Raw genomic sequence first — 17,880 nt, 5'->3', positions numbered from 1 at the left:
GGCTTCTTATTAATTCTAATCCCACAGCTTGAACAGATTCAAAGTTTGTTTTTTTAAGAAAAAATGTTGGTCCTGTCCACATGCGTTCCCGCACCTTAGGTAAAAGAAAATGACCTGCCTGAATGATATTACTTGTTTCTACATTTTTACAATAAATGTTAACTTTTCCACCTGCATCAAAGGTATCTGAAGCATATGAAAATTTCTTTAGTCCACAATACAAAATTGTTACTTTAAGCCAGAGAATTCAACCTGAATTGACTTCATTGCAGAAGTTGCCAAAACTCACTTTAGATATATGATGCTGAGGGATATAGTCTAAAGATGATGCAATTAACCATCTCTTAGAGCAAAGTTTCTCAATCTTGGTACTATTGACATTTTAGGCTGCATAATTCTTTGTTGTGGAGGGCTACCCTGTGCACTGCAGAATGTTGAGCAGCATCACTGGCCTCTACCCACCAGATGCCTATAATGCCTCTCCCAGAAGATACAGCCAAAAATGTCTCCAGACATTGCCAAATGACCCCTAGAATCACTACTCTAGGTTCTTTAAACTCTATTCCTGTGACATACTAGATTTATAGACTATTGTGAAAATAGCACTAAACTTGGAGTCATTAAAACAAGTGATAATCCATAGTCTGCCATTTCATCTATGGGACCTTGATCCTGATAGCTGAGGTCTTTCAGCCTTGATTTCCCTGTCTGTAAAATACATTTGCTGAAACCTCCTTCACAAGGCCATTTTTAGGACTCAGTGAGACACTGTTCACAAAGTACCGGATATACATAAATGTTCAATAAATGAGTATCATTTAATCTGATCATTATCCCATATGGTAATGGTTTCATTACCAATTAAATATTATGTCCATAGTCTTTTTATAGGATTAATATAGGAAATATATATTTAAAGACAATTTCTATATCTTCCAAACACTATAGTCAATGTCTACTATGTTCATTTCTCTTAAAATTCAAGAACAAGAAAAAAAAAATTTCCTGTCAAATAAGTATTCTTTCTTTATTCAAAAATGAGGCTATATGTCCTGGTATACTTATCATTTTGTCTTGACTTCTCAAAAGCTTCAAGGCAAATATAATGTTTAATTGCAGTGAGTTGGATACCAAGGATCTCTATGTAGCTCCTCCTAATTGGTTTTGGATCCACCTTTTAAAAATTTGATTACCTATTTTTTAATTTAATTTGATTATTAGTTTCATGCATCTGAATATTATAAATCACCTCAGGGATTTAGATTTTTAGGTATAAAGAAGAGAATAATAAAATAGTGAAGGATTGACTACTAGCATCTAAAGAACTGGTAATGTGAGTAAGAGAGTCAAGCATTCTTGAAAGAAAAAAGCAAACCTTGCAATAGTTAATTCTTTTAAAGATCAGTTTGCCCATCTGACAAACTAAATACCACTTACTCTAATCCTATAAGGACATTATTGGCTTAATGAATGGATTTGTGTAAGGCTGTTAAGACTCCATGAGCAAGATGCTTCAAATTGTAAACTATCCTGGCAAATGGCTACTTACTCAAAACAAATAGCAATTTATGCCAGTCATTTAAAAATGCTGATTTCACTTGCTTTATTACCTGTGTACCTCTTGGGAGACAAAAGACTTGTAAACCAACTTCTATGGGACAATAAATTAGGGGTACCTGTTTGCAATGATATTGTGAATACAAATGTTTCTGTTACTAGTCTGGTAGCCAATGGAAAGACGAATTTGTTTTAAAACAAATTTTTTTGTACTAGGAGATTTGTACTAGGAGAAGCCCCTTCACCTCTGGCTTTCCATTGGTTTGCCCAGGTAGATAGATATAAGAGGGAAAAAGAAGTCTGCATGTAAGCAGTCTGGCCAAGACAGTTAACTGCTGGGGAATGCCAAAAGAAGGGTCTAAGAAGCATCTTGGATGAGTAGAAAGTAAACAGAGAAGAGAAAATGGATAGGAAAAGAAGTTCTCAAAGTTGGCCCAGAACTGAATTGGGATTCAAAGAAACAGGAACTTGATAGTAAAATTAAAACTGATAATCAGATTCAGAATTTCCTGGCCTGGAGCTTTTTCCGTGCTTGTAAATGGATCCTCAAGAAACCACATATGGCAAAACCACTTTCAAACATCACTGTGAACTATTTGAACATGGTTTGCAGGGTTTTATCATCTGATGTTAGTCACCACTCTTTTAACATTTTCCACACATTTTACATTTAAAAATGGTTAGTCTCCAGAAAAGCATAGTACACAAGATTCTCCAGATATTATGCTTTGCCTAAAGTCAAATAATCTCATAAATTCCAAGGCCTTTGTGGTTTTCCAAAGCCCTCAAGATTCCATAAACAGAACCTAACAAAAAAGTGTGTGTCCCTGAGCTTTCAGATGCTTCTTCTTAATAGAGGCGGTACCTAGTAAAAAGATACTATCTTTGATTTCGGACATTAGGAGACATTTCCACTGAGAGCCCATTAAGTCTAGGTTGTACCTTTTGTGTCTATGTGTGTAAACAAAAACATATAGAGTAATTAATCAAAATCAGAAGTTTTTAGTGAGTCCCAAAGCTGCTGTGGTAATACACGTATCCAAAAAGCAAAATGTTTAAACATAAGTTTTTTCATCTCAGTTGTCTGCCTTGTATATTAGATATTCTGGGCTTCCCTGAGATGGTGAGGGTGCCCAGGAGTCTTAGCTCTCTTGCATGCTATGAAAATCAGGCTCATGCTATCAGTTTAACCTGATTGTGGAATTCCCAGGTACCCAGAGCTAGCCCAAGAAACGTGTGAGGATAAGGCAAGTCCCCGTTTTTTAACATAAGCTTTAAAAAAGGAGCTTTGAAATAATAGTTGTGAAGCAGAAAACAAAGCAGTTGCTGCAAAATTAATCAGCACACATAAAGAGGGTGTTGTTTTTTCCTCTAAAACAAATTGGTAAGATAATTTTGCATTCCTCATCTTTTGTTTTTACTCTGTGTGCCAAGAAAATATTCAAAATGGATTCCTCCCAAACCCTCGAAAAATGTCTAAATTATGGTATGACTGTAATACTAGGCTATCCATTTTCAGATAATTAACAATTATCCCTTAAAGTCACAAGTTATTCCAAACCAATACAGATAAACCTAGCATGTTTTCAAGGGTTACTGCAGCATCATTAAATAAACTTGATATGAATTAATGTCGTTTATACATCAAGCTAGGTTACTCTTCAAATCTTACTCTTCTGGTGATGTAAATTTACAGGATTAGAGCCAGCAAAAAAAAAAAATAGAATTCTCAGGTTTTCTCTACTGCAGTTCTAACATACCCTGCTTATATCTGTATTTCATTTCTATTATTTTAACAAACACATTCAAAATTCAATTTTAGCTGCAGAATAATCACTGGACCATCCAAAAGGATATTTGCATAAAGCAGTAATAAAGGCATTATCTAAATGGTCTAAATGGTCTAAATGGGTTTAGCTACACAAGAAGTTCCTGCTTTGCTTAGTTCTCGCTCCTTAGAGAGCTCCCTAAAACCTTTGTCTTGTCCCCATCGGGCACCTTCTTGCCCACTGCACTAGATGGAATCTTCCTTGGCAGTAATCAGCTCTATATTCACATATCGTTTGGCTCCATGAATAAATGAGTTATGACCAATCACACAAATCCCAACTTTGAATCCTTCATTTGAATCACTTCTAAATATTTTTAAGAAGTATTGAATCAGGAAAAGTTCTTTTCTTTCCCTCTTTCATCTACAAAGATTTTTAAAACACAAACAATTAGTTTATCTATCATTAAAATATCTTTAAAATAATTTCAAAATTGTCAAAATAATAGAAATCTTGAAATTCACTGAAGTCCACATGAGAGATATTTAAGGCCTCTCTAAAGTGAAAAGCAACAAGAATTTTGATATCAACATGATTTTGAAAGTATGTTTTCTAATATTAGATTTCTAAACCACCACATAAAACTGTATTTTAATGTGATCCCAATTTTATTTTTTAAATTTGTTTATGCATACATCTTGATGTAAAGAAATACGATAAAATGTCAAAAGTGATTATTTTGGGATAGAATTACCAGTGATTTTTATTTAGCTTTTTATGCTTTTCTGAATTTTACAAATACTCTACAATAAATAGATGGCCATTCACACTTTTTATGCTTTTCTGAATTTTACAAATACGCTACAATAAATAGACAGGCAAACACACACACAAAAAGGCATCATTAAAAATTTAACCTGTTTTACTTTTTATATTAAACCAGGCTTAGTTGTAAAAATAGGCAAACGAACCAACATACCTTTTGATTAAATGGGCTCGGCTGTTCACATAGTTGGAGTCAAAAGAATAGTTTTCAGTCTGCAATGGGGAAAAAATTAAAAAGATTACATAGATAATTCAAGAAAAGAGCTAAACTGTCCTACTTAGGGGGAATTTTTCTACTGGGCAAGAAGCAATGAATAAATCAGAAACCAAGGGCACAGTGAAGCAATGGCCTAAGAGATGCCTGCCACCTCCTTAAGGTGGGGTTCTGAAGAGGCAGCTCTCACCTGCAAACCAAGATGAACTTGACACAAACATCCCCTAGAATATGGCTGGCTATTGACCATGCAACTAATTCGAGGAAGATACAGCATGAACCACAATCTTTACAGAAACTAATTGCTTCCCATTCCCCAGTGGACACAATTCTTTGCCCATCAAAGAATTTGTTCAAAGGTATTTTTATTAGTAGTTCAAAGGTATTTTTATTAGTAGTAGATAATTAACATGTTAAACACTTATTCCATAGATATAGAAATACAGGCAAGGTAATCCCCCACTGTGGATTTAAACTCTGCACTTTTCTTTGTTTTAAGATATTTAACTCAGCTCTGATTATGCAGGAAAATCTTCGTTTTATCACAGATAGAAAGGCAAACAAGTAATATGCCTAAAACAGGGTGAAGGGCAGTCCACAGGGGGTGCCAAAGCCTTTCATGTGAAACATGAAATTTGCAAGCAAACTCCTCTCTCAGCTCCTATCATTAAAACACTACTGTCTAACCTAGTTACAGTAGACTGCCTGAACCCCAGCTTTACAAAAGCAAATGCAGAATACCTGCCAGATGAAAGAGATAGGAAAACAGTTTATGAATACCCAGAGGTTACGGAGATTAAAGGGGGACAAACTTAGAAGGTAGGAATGCATGGAACTATCAACAATGATGTAATTGAAAGTCCTAGTTAAGTGGATCTTACCTCCAACAGTAAAGTATCACTCTCACTGAACCATTGTATAAACTGAAAAATGCCCAAACACATCTCCTCCACCTGCCATTCTATCAGAAATCCTCACTATTCTCACCATTTTTAGGGCCTTCTGAAATCAGTTCAACTGAAAGTGCCTGGAAAAAGAAACACAATAGTTGCCTAGCTAGCAAAATAGCAGAACCTTTCAGAAGACTACATGTCAGGCATAAACTGTGCTAGGTTCTTATGCAGCTTGTTTTTAAATTAAATGTATTAAGGTGACATTTGTTAATAAAATTATATAAGATTCAACTATACAATTCAATGATACATCATATGTATATTGCATTGTGTGTTTACTACCCACAGTTAAATTTCCTTCAGTCACCATATATTTGACCCCCTTTACCCTTACCTACCTTCCCCCTCCCCTCTGGTAACCAATAAACTGTTGTCCGTTATGCAGCTTTTGACTTCAAGGAGCTCACAGCTTGGTAGAGAAAATAGGACAAGTAATAGCAGATTCAAACAAGCAACCAAACAAGCAACAGTCAGGGTGAAGACCCTAAGTATCTATAGTAGGTTGGGGTGGGGATGGTGACTAGGTTAGGGAAAGGAAGAGAGAGTATTGAGAAGGAAACTAAATCACACCATTGTCCTGTACCTTCTCAAGTATGTTCATGCCTGCCACTTGTCCCCTATATGAAGATGGGCTGTGTAATAGCCACTCACACTGTTTTTGTCTAGAGGATAAAATCCCCTTTAATGTAAACCACAAGTAATTTTGCTATTGGAAGGAATGAGTTGGGAGAGTAAAAATCAAAAAGGTCAGTTCATTTCTAATTTGTTCATAAGAAAATGAATGAAATTGTTCATAAGAAATTGTTGAAAACATAATTACAGGAGGAAGAGGCAAACTTGAAGCTGCATTGAGAATGCAATGCTAGAGGAAGTATTGCTAAAAGAAGTTATTCATCAGTCAGGCAACCAACAAGCATTTCTTGAATTAATTTGTTCTACCAACGTAATAGGCAAAAATGGTGTTGGGTAAATGCTCTCTTCCATGAAAGTCAGTACAACACATAATTTAGCAAGTAGAAATTCCCCACCCCAATAAAAGCATTCCATACAATAAAAACAGGTAATTGATTAAGCACTCAGCAATTCATTTGTTAGTTTTACTGTGCAACTTTGGGCAAATTACTTAATTTCTGTGTGCCTCACTTTACTCCTCTATAAAATAGGGATAATGGCCCATAAATCCAAAGGGGAATTTCAACTGCATACTTCATGACTTATGGTGGAAATCATGAGTCATGATATTCTTTGCTTCCTAGAGAACCTGATACCCCAAACAGGATCAGCAATTTGACTTCACACTCAAGCAACAAAAGAGTAGCATACACACATTCCATCTCAGCCTTGAAACTTACTAAATCATTTTCTCAAGAAAGTTAATAGACACACAGGTGCAAAAAAGCAAATTAAGATGATACTGGCTTTGCAGAGAAAGCATATGCAATATCCCAAGATAATGTCATGTTAAAGAAGCCAGTTTTCAAATAGAATATTTTGCATAGCTTTGCATATGAGGACATCCAACCTGTGTGCACTATGCATCAGATATGGAGCTCTGTGAAAACATGACCTCCAGGCATGGTGCCAGAACCACACATTTGGGCAAATAAGAAAAATCTTACTAATTTTATCCCTGGTAATTGTACTATTTATCGTCCTCAGGTAATAGTATATCTCACCATGAGGATTCCCACTTGCAGGCACTGAGTTAAAAGAAGAAACAGATCTAGAAGACTTGTTTGCGAAGACCTTAACAAATTAAGGTTAACCTGAGCAAATATGTCAGGCAGGATGTGCCACTGTAGGTCAGAGAGTGTCACTGAAGCTTATCACCTTCCTATCTTTATTTCTCCGTTTTTTTGAGCTTTTTTTTTTTTTTTTTTTTTACCAAAGAGTAAGCTACCCATTTTTGTGGGTCCTGGCCTTCAAATGTAAATATTCCATTCCCTAAACCAGCACAAACCATAATGGGCAGATGCCCCATTCTGCATCCTCATGCAATTAGAAGCACTAGTCATAAAACCAATATCCCTATGCTGAATTGTCCATTGTCTTTTGCCTTTATAACCAGTTTCAAGCCTCTTTGTGAGGCATGTTGATTGGAGTTATGGATACAACCTATGCAACAGAATTATTCTATTTGTATAAAATATACTATTCTGACCTCATTAGTAGTACAGTCCAAAACACTGAGCTAAGTGGCCATAGATGACATATTATGGATCTATGTATGCTTATATCAAGTGTTCTTGCTCATACTGATTTAAGATTCAAAGCCAACCTTTGTGTCTTGAAAGAGTAAATTTTTATGCTTCGTGTGAAGTAAAAAATTATATTCAGACCACCCTGAAGAATGAAATAATCTTTTCTTAATAAATAGCTTGCATGTCTTAAACTAGTGGTTCTCAGTCCTAACTGCACATTAGAATCAACTAGAGAACTTTGGGGGTTTGTTTTGTTTGCTTGGTTTCTTTTTTAGACACTGTTGCCCCACTCCAAAAGATTCTGAGGTAGTTGGCCTAGAATGGGGCCCAGGAATTGGTATTTTTTTAAAAGCTTCCCAGTTAATTCTAATGTACATCTAGAGTAGAGAATTTTCCTGAGCAAAGGACTCACCACAGGTTTTAACCTGATGTGCTGTGTTTGCTAAGGCAAGCCTAGCTATTTAGAAGATGACACCTCTGCTGTCATATTATCTGCCAATGTCATCTCAATATAGGATACAGAACCACAGCAGAAATATACTTTTTTAAGAAATAATAAAAGAGTTTTTCTTTGTTGCATGAATATATTGGTTCCTGGTTAGCCTTATTTAATCAAAATCTGCTTGACATTATTCCAATCCCTTCTCTAAGTATTCTAAATGGCAAATAATGTGAAACATTTTAAAGGGAAAATTTTCTCTAAATGTCACATTAATTTCACTAGGAAATGTCCCCATCTGTAATGAGACAGCCAAGTTAACCCAGGAACACAGGCGAAGAGACAAGAACATTTGTTTCTGAAAAACCTAATTTTGATATTAAAAAATGGGCCTAGAAAAAACTTTTATTTCCAATGTCAATGGTAAATAAGAATCACATTCCTACTATTTAATATGTTACTCCCAAATCCTTTCTCTAATTATAAGTCTTTATCCTAGGAATTCACTAAGGGCAGCCTTCTCACTTGGCTTAGATTTAATAGAATCATGATTTTTTCAAAACCTAAAGAATAAATACTTCTAGATAGCTGAATGTTTTAGATAACTTAGATCTTTCCCTTGTAAGGACTAAAGCTTTAATTTAAAATCCTAACCATTCTGCCTTGTGTCTAAAGCCTATCACACAGTTATTGGTTACTTAGGAGTATCTTTATGAACATAAATCACTATATACCATGCAGGTTTTGCCCATACATTCACTGACCCAAAAGTGCTGTGTTTTTGAATTTTTGCCTTTAATTTCTAACGTATGTCCCTACTAACTTGCTATCAAACACTCAATATTGTTACTTCTCAGAGCCATTAGTATATCAAAAACAGCTCCTCTTCCATTTTGAGTTTGATACTTCTACTCTATTGTGTTCTTGGAAGCTATATAATTATATTTGTTAGACTTGTCTAGAAAATAAGAGTTCAGTTCTGGACAGAGATCTGAGATGTTGCTATTCTAAGAGGGAAATTACATAATCTTTAATATAGGCACTTTTGCGTAGTGTTTAGGTTTTGGTTGTTTGTTTTCTCCTGCTCAGAAGTCTTTTTTGCTAACTACTTTGTATTCCTATCTCCTTCCTGGATATACAGGGTTTCTAGTGAGACATTTGGGTGGGTGGTATGTTATTATGTCTCTATGTTAATAAGTCTGGCACATCAGAAGTCAAATACTTTCATTTGTCAGGCCCCCCAGGTACCAGGATGCCCTACTTTAATTGTCATTTTGCATTACTTTTACAGCTCACTGAATTTTGCCCTAGTCTCTTGGAAGAGAGATTTTCAGCACCACATTTATCACCAGGAGAGACTTCAACCCTAAGGAGAAAGAAGCCCAATAAATGCAGATATCCAGTACTAGAATCTTTGCCCAGTGGCAGAAAACCCCAGGTCATTACACAAAGCTAAAAAAGGTTGCATACACTAAGATTAAAACAGCAGTTCCTCAAATCTTTAGGTTTTCATTTGAAAATGAACAGCTATTTTAAATTACACATTAAAAGTCTCATAAAACTGAAAGGCATTCTAACTGCAATCTGCTAATAATTTTTTTTTTTAGTTTTAATTCTTAGTCATTTTAACAATATAAACAAAACAACTGAAATCCCAAATCGGATGCACGGCAAAGTGATTTTTAAATGCCAGTCCTTTATTTAACTACTGACATCTAATAATGATAATTGTGCCTATTGATCAATGATGAAAAGACCCATAACCTTTTCTAAAAGTGATTGCTATTTTAGATGTTCAAATGGCATCTTCTCACAAAGGCATTTTTAAGAAATAAATTAACAAATGGCTTTTTCTCACTTCCTATCCTCAACACATAAAGATGAAAATGTAAATTCTATTATAAAAATAAAGCCAATGTGCCTCCAGCTAGAATGTATATTCAAAGATTCATCCATCCAAATAGCAGCAGCTGAAGCAAGAATTACTGAAGATGGAATAAAAGGAACCATCCCCAGAGTTGCCATCACTAGAAAGCTCATATTTACCCTGAACTGGAAAACAAGCCAAATACAGTGCCACTGATGGTTGCTTACACACACCCTAGCCCTAATTCACTCAATAATATCAATAACACACACACACACAATAACACACAATATCATCATCAATAACACACAGAGTTTGACTACAGTGAGCAATGCAGTGTAGTGCGGCGACCTGGATTCCCTCCTCATGTTTGTCACTGACTCATTGATAGCCTTGAATAAATTACTTTATTCCCCTTGAGGCTTTAATTTATTCATCTATAAAATGAAGAGAATAACCCAAATGATGTAAATGCTCCTTTAAAGCTCCAAAAATTCTAGGATTCTAAAACAAAATGGCTCTTATTAATTCATCCATTCAATAAACATGCACTGAACACTGGGGAAGAAAAAAAAGGCCCACAAGGAGGTCATAAACTAATGGACCTCTTAATCAGAGATAGTTAAAACATCAGCCATTCAGAAAAACATGAGTCACACACAGATTGACACATATTTACCTGCAGATACATGCACATACTTGTATACAGGCTACTAAAGTGCAACTTTGAGAATTACACTTCTACTTTATAGAGCTAAATGGCAGCCTAATGGCTTGATGAGGGTAGGTGACTCACATAGGAGAATTTGGTCTTTATATTTGTTACACATACGAACCTACATTATAAGTACAGAGAATTTCCCTCCCCTATCAAATGGGTTATAAATTTCTTAAAAGTTCTCAGAAGTAGCTCATGGATATATCCCTTCACCTCCATTCCCACAGCCTTCATCACCTTGTGCCACTGTTTCCTCATCTGTAATTTACCTTAGCCCATTCTGCAAAATGCTATGTGGATAATCTTCCTCACCCATCATTTTCATCACAGCACTTCTTTTTTAAGGATTCAAGGAACCATTGCCATGATTCTTTGTTGGATTTAGAATTAAATCTAAATTAAATCTTCAGTTGAATAGTTATCCAACACAAGTCTTTTACTTTATCCATATCTAATTTCCCTCATTTCTAAATAGCTACATCACTGATCATCTCACATTGTTTAGCATTTTCTCAGTGCTTTATGTATAGACTGTGCAATGTAGTTATGTATTTCCTCAGTTCTATAATTATTTCCTTGTAGTATGTCAGTTCATTCTCCAACTGGACTGGAAGCTCTCTTGCCACAACACTGGACACTTAGCAAGTATTCATGTAATGCATCAATGAACGACCAGAGAAGAGAAAGAAGTTAATAATGAGGCTACTTATCACAGTTAAAGCAGATACAGGAAGTACCTTCAGAAAGTATCCATTCTGCACACTGTCGTCTGTAGTTATAATTTGTCGTCTGTTCTCACTCCCAGTTATTACCTTATAAATACACAGTAGTCTGGATATAACTACCAGGGATAAAGTTATAAAGTTAGGTGATTTCTGCCCACTTAATTCCATCAGTCCTGCCATATCTCTGGGAATGGCAATAGTGACACAAGATAGTGTTTCCAAACCAGAGTAGATAAAAATTCTGTAAGAAGATAAGGCTTTGCCATATTGGAGGCCTCTGAGTCACAGATTGACAGTGTGGCAGCTACCTTTCTACAGGTAGAAGAGAACTCTGTGATTCCAGTGGCTTTCAAGACAAGGCTATCAGTGGGAAACACAGGCCATTGGGTTAATACCTAACAAGGCAAGTTGAAATAGTTCCCTCTTGGTGGCCTTTTATCATCACTCTTAAATTTCACTGACATCATTGATGTGGTCAGAATACCTAGAGATGACAAAGGTGGCCTAGGGAAAGTGCTTTTCTCTGCTCTCATCTTTGATTGGGTCAAAGTCATGCCTTTTGAAGAGCAACCCAGTTGCATATGTTACTACAAACACCTCCTTGACAAACCCTAGCAGCTATCAGGAATCCATGCAATTCAGAGACAAAGAGCCTGCTGAAAGACCAGGCTAAGCACCACACCATTAAATAGATAAGCACAGGCTTCTGAATAAGAATCTGGGACCCTTATCTATGTTCTTCGTGGGACATAGTGAACTCTAAAATTGTTTGCTTATAAAAAATCTCTCAAAACAGAAATAAATTCACAGATAAAAAGAACAAATTGATGGTTTCCAGATGGGACAGGGGTGAGGGGATGGGTGAAAAGGGTGAAGAGATTAAAAAGTACAAACCGCCAGTTATAAAAACAGTCATAGGGATATAAAGTATACTGTAGGGAATATAATCAATAATATTGTAATTACAATACAGTATCAGATGGGTACTAGACTTATTAAGTATAAAAGTATACCTATATACAGCAGGGGCCCCCAAGCCCTGGGCCACGGACTGGTACTGGTCCGTGGCCTGTTAGGAACTGGGCTGCACAGCAGGAGGTAAGCAGCAGGCCATAGAGCAAAGCTTCATCTGTATTTGCAGCCACTCACCAGCATAGCATCACCACCTCAGCTCCACCTCAGATCATCAGGCATTAGATTCTCATAGAAGCACCAGTCCCTGGTGCCAAAAAGGTTGGGGACCACTGTGTAACTGTAGTATATATACCTAGTATATAACTAGGTATATACTTCATGAGGTATATAAATGTCTAATCACTATGTTGTATACATGAAACTAATATAATATTGTATGTTAACTGTAAATAAAAATAAATTTAAAAAAGAAAAAAGAGTAAAATATAATCTAGATGTTGTTTGAAAAAGAAATTGTAATATATATTAGAAAGATATTTATATAAATGTTTTAAAAGTTTTTTTATGAAAGTTCTTAAATTGAGGTTTTTTGTGTACTCTTAAGAAATCTGTCACAACCCACAAGTAATAAAGATATTCTCGTAGTAACTTCACAGTTTTTCTTTTAAATTTAAATCTATAATCCATCTCATTTTTTTGTGTGTGTGTATGAATGGAATGAAGTAGCGATTGAGCTTCTTTTTATTCCATATACAGCTAAAATTCTTACAGGAATATTTGTTTTAAAAAGACCTTTATTTTCCCCCATTGAATTGTCTTGGTATCCTAGCCATTCATATTTAATTGTGAAGCAATAAAAATATGGACATGAAGATCCCTGTGCATTGGCACGATGTTTTGACCAAAAGGATTTGCTGTAGGCTAATTGGCTATTAAGACACCTTTTTAATTGATGATTGTCCTAAATGTCAAATCCATAGGTCTTAATTCTGGGGTCTTCTGGTTTCTCAAGGGAAAAACCCAACATCCTCTTGCCTAGTAGTATAAGGCTAGTTTCAGATATTCTAGGAGCTAATTAAGGGAAGAGAAAATGGGGAATTTGCCATTCAATATGAGTTATATTTTCACTTTGCAATTTTTCCCTCTCTCTGTGCCTGATGATCAGATCTATTTGGTTTAATTACACCAAGGAATAAATCTTTCATCTTTCTTTGGGTTGGGAGAAAGATCGACACCCAACTATGAGGTGGGAAGTATTGCTCTAACTCTTCTTTAACAGATTTTTAACCAATTCCCATTTTCAGTCCACATTATTAATTCCACCTGATTCTTCAGCCTTTCTAAGAATCTTAAGGACTACAGAGTTTGTTTATTTTTGTTGTTTCCCTTTGTAGTTATGGCTTACTCTGCAAAGTTCTTGTCATTCTACTGTGTTTTTGGATATTATGTAATTGTGTTATACAAGTCTCCAAATTTCATTGAAAATGAAATTTCTATTTAAAAAAAAAAGCTTTCAGGAACCAGTCAATGCCAATTCTACATACAAATGCAAAATCAACAAAACCTCAGTGTGGGTAAAAGTAGCTTAAGAGTAAATAAATGACCAATCCAATCATGTGAGTCACAATATATCAACCCATATAAACAAAATTCAACCTAAGAAGTAAATAGCTATTAACCACATTTGCCAGTGATACACACCCTGGAGTCCATCTCCAAATATGTAGCTATAAGACATTAAAGCTATTTTGTAGGCTCGGCGTGCCTTTTATCCCCAAATATCAAAGTACTTTACAAGCAGGTGCCAACTGTTATTCCCTCCTTAAACAGCCAGGAAAACAAACACACAGGTTAAGTGCTACAGCCATATTAAATACTGACTCAGCTAGAATATGCCACAAAAACAAGGACAACAAGAAAAACCCCCAGGAACACTGTTCTTGGCATTATCTAGTAGTGAGATGGAAAGCAAACACAAGATAACAACGGGACAGTGATTAGCCTGCTTTATACCTATTTTTCTCAGAATGACCTTCTTGGCTACTTTCAGTGAATTCGTCAGGGGAGGATAATCTAGCAATTAGACAAAGATAGATTTGTCACACACTCACTGGAGGTAGTTCTGCAGACCTACCTGGAAGGCCCATCACATAGCCCAAGGGAACCAGGAATGAGCCACTTTTCTCCCTTCTTCCTTGGAACATTAGTGAACATTTTGATTTTCCTTTGGAAGCACTGGAAACCATCTTTGTAAGGTGACTTAACATGACTAGTGATGACTTATGAATTAGCTACAATTTCAGAAGCTATGATTTGGTAAAACTGGTCCAAACTGACAATAAGAAACCAATATAAGGCCTCTCACAAGCAATGGTACAAGGATCCTCAATATGAGCTCTCCTGAATTCAGCCAATCAGTGAGACTTTCTGGCTTAGAGAAGGCCCAGAACCCTCAGGACATGAGCTGTCCCATTCCTTTCTGCTAAATTTTATTTTATTGGTGCCTCAATTCTCTGTTATTTAGCAGTTACGTATTCCTGACTGCCTGCAGAGTGCAATTTCTATTGAGCAAGCCTTATTTACTGAAAAAGACTTAAAATATGTGGAGGGATAGTGGCAGGTGGCCCTGTTCCTGTGGGCCAAAACAAAACTCCTAAATTCATTTCCAACTCTAATCTCATTATGTATATTATATATCACTTAAAACCCAGTTGCCTCCACAAGATTATTTAAGAGTGAAGGACATACCATTCTAAATTAATTTCTCTTGTACCAGCTCGTTGCTCAAACCTGTAATATGTAATCACACCAAAAAAATCAAGTGATATGCCATCTTAGAAATATTGAATATGTTGGCTTCTAATATTTATGTTTCTAATTAGATACACTATAATAGGTCATTTTCTTGTTTTTGGTCAATGAAATCCTCTGTAGTTCTATTTTGGTACAGCTATTGTGGTTACTGACATGGCAAACAGAGGGTGGAGGTGTCCTAGTTCACTGGAATGCACAGAGTCAAGGATGTGCACACACAGCACCCACTTATGTTTACTGTCACAAAAATATAAACATTGTTTAATTTTGATTTTTTAAGTTCTAATTAATGAAGCACAACAAACATGTCTCAAAATCAGACTCCATGGTTGCTTAACATTGGCAACCCTCCACCTATGAATGTAGTTTAAATAAAGGACATTTGGTTCTGTTGAAATTATTAGGAGCCAAAGGAAATCCACTCTAGCTTTCAGTTTCTAGTGACTTAAACAAGCATTGCAGCTAATCAGCGTTGGAGGCAAGATAGAGTTTACACTTCGACATCACTTCCCAAACCATAAATGAGAAGCAATAGGAAGAAGATTTAAGAAAGTAATGAAAATGTTTATTCATTCTCTAAAAACCCCTACCTGTCCTTCCAAATCCTAATAGACTCTCATTTTATGCTTTGTAGGGTGTAGGGAAGGCAGCTTAGAATTCGACCTCTTTTGAAAAATAGGGATTAGTCCAAAGGCTCTTATCTGACATAAGAATGCTGGCAACTGTGCACAGTAAAGTCATGATTACATCTTGCAAAGTGGCTAATATTATCAACAGCTTGAAATTGTCAAAATATTAGAAATCTATAATGCAGTTACACAATGCACACACACACAAAAATTACTGGAGCACCTTGCATTTATATGGAAACTTTTATCACAAAAAATTCCAGAATGTTTAATGGACTATTATAAAAAAGTATCACTTCCCCCCACAACTGAAACACAATAGTCATTTTGCACTGGTAACAGTAAATAAAAAACGATTTCAAGAGAGAGAAAAATTACTAAACCTTAGAGAAACCATAAGGGAAAGGAATTTTTCAGATGGGCAGAAGACAAATATTCAAGTTGGAAACTGAGGCTGAAGGTAGCCACATGTTCTCCAGAGCTCACTGCACAGAACTGAAGAATTTTGCATCTCATCCAGCTAGCAAGATTTCCGCAAGGTACTTCAGTGGAGCATGTGCCTCCTGTTAATATTATCCTGAAAGGTGAATTAGCATTTGGAAATTGACACAATACACAAAAAAAGTATTTTTTTTTTGCCTTTTAACCAACATTACCTAATTAGTCATCCTGCTACCATTATGAGCTAAGTAAATATTATTAACCTTATTAATGGCAGGACAGAACAGGTTAAGAGACCTGGCCTCTACTAGAGAGAAGCATTGTCACATATGTGACTGGAATTCGAGATTTCTCACTTTGAGTCCTAGGCCACATCACTAAGCCACACCTCTTCAGGATTCTGGAAAATGCAATGAAATAGACATAATTAGGGCTGGCTGACTGGGTGTACTATTTGGGAGAAAAAAAAAATACCCTAGCCTGCTTAAACATGACAGGCTCAAGGATGGTGAACACAACTAGAACAATTTCCTCCTGCAGGAAGATTAAGAAATAATGAGGGGAAACATCTCACTCTCCCGCTGCCATCAGATTCCCAGCAGCAAAACCCAGGAACATTTCCAAACTTAACTTTCAGAAAAAAATTAATGCTGTCAGAAACAATACTGTACTGTGTCAGGCAGTCATATCCCTCAATCTGTGTAGTTTATTTCTACCTTCCTTTCCCCACACTGTTCACAGTTTCCTCTCTCCTCAGCTTTCTCTTGGTCAGTTTTTAAATATTCTTAGACAACTCTTTCTCCATTCACTCTTACATATGTCCAAATCCTTCCATCAAAAGAAACTGGCACACTCACTCCTCATCCTGGTCTGCTCAATACTGTGTCTACATGATAACAAAGAAATATTCTGTTTAGGGTTAAACCAATACAAACGTGTGGACAGTCATGTTTTAATTCACACAGTGTATGCACACACAGAGAGATACACACTTTATAAATAATTTTTGTATCTTTGTGTCTTAATATTTAAAAATGCTTGTTCCTGGTAGACACAACTTTTCTTAGGGCTAAAATTTACCCTGGTGATTATTTTAAGTTTAAAATCTTAGAAAGCGTCCCAATACAGAGCCTTCAAAGTGAAAATAGAAAAAGTTCTTACTAGCTGTGTGACATTGCAGAAATCACTGAACCTTTCCGACTCTCAATTTTCTAATCTATAAAATAGAAATAATATCTGTCCGAACTAGCTTATAGAATTATTATTGGGATCAACTAAAATATGCTCAGGTGCTTTCTAAAACTGTGTATGACTAGAGAAATGACAGGTCTTCTGATTATCATGTCATGAACTTGATTTATCTTAAATACTTATTTCTATTTCCAACTAAATTATCATAGAATATTACGAATAGTTTTCTTTCCGAGATTTCCCACTAGGATATTTTTTTTAAATCTCATTCTCGTCCATCTGTCTTTGTGTTTGTGTGTGTGTGTGTGTGTGTGTGTGTAAGAAAGAGAAAACTCAGCTTAAAAAGAATTAAAATGACCTCACACCATCAGAAATTATGTGAAAGACAAAATTAGAGACATTTTAAAGCCTTTATAAACTAGTTTTCCTTCGCCCCATTTCCTTCCTCTGTTATGATTGAACTGTCACAGAATCTTTCTTAAAAAAAAAAAAGGAAAGAAAGAAGAAAGAAAACCTCATCCCAGGGTTAAGTAAAGCACATTAGCATGCATGCTTCAGAGCCATCGGCTGGAAATGATCCATTCAAAGGCTAGTGCAGTGTGTGGATAGAAAACAGGGTTAA

The 17,880-nt window shown here is 35.8% G+C and overlaps 1 protein-coding gene across 1 annotated transcript in view; it reads right to left on the bottom strand.

Annotated features, from left to right (window-relative positions):
- The window catches only part of PCDH19 (protocadherin 19), a 69,491-nt gene that overhangs the window by 9,495 nt on the left and 42,116 nt on the right, over positions 1-17,880 (bottom strand). The window contains exon 3 of the mRNA XM_039874030.1: positions 4,306-4,364. Coding sequence (XP_039729964.1) covers positions 4,306-4,364 — 59 coding nt within the window. The remainder of the gene's footprint in view (positions 1-4,305; positions 4,365-17,880) is intronic.

This window comes from Pteropus medius, unplaced genomic scaffold (genome assembly GCF_902729225.1).
Source record: "Pteropus medius unplaced genomic scaffold, Ma_sr-lr_union100, whole genome shotgun sequence".
Lineage (NCBI taxonomy): Eukaryota > Metazoa > Chordata > Mammalia > Chiroptera > Pteropodidae > Pteropus > Pteropus medius.
This window is presented reverse-complemented; position numbering and strand designations above follow the sequence as displayed.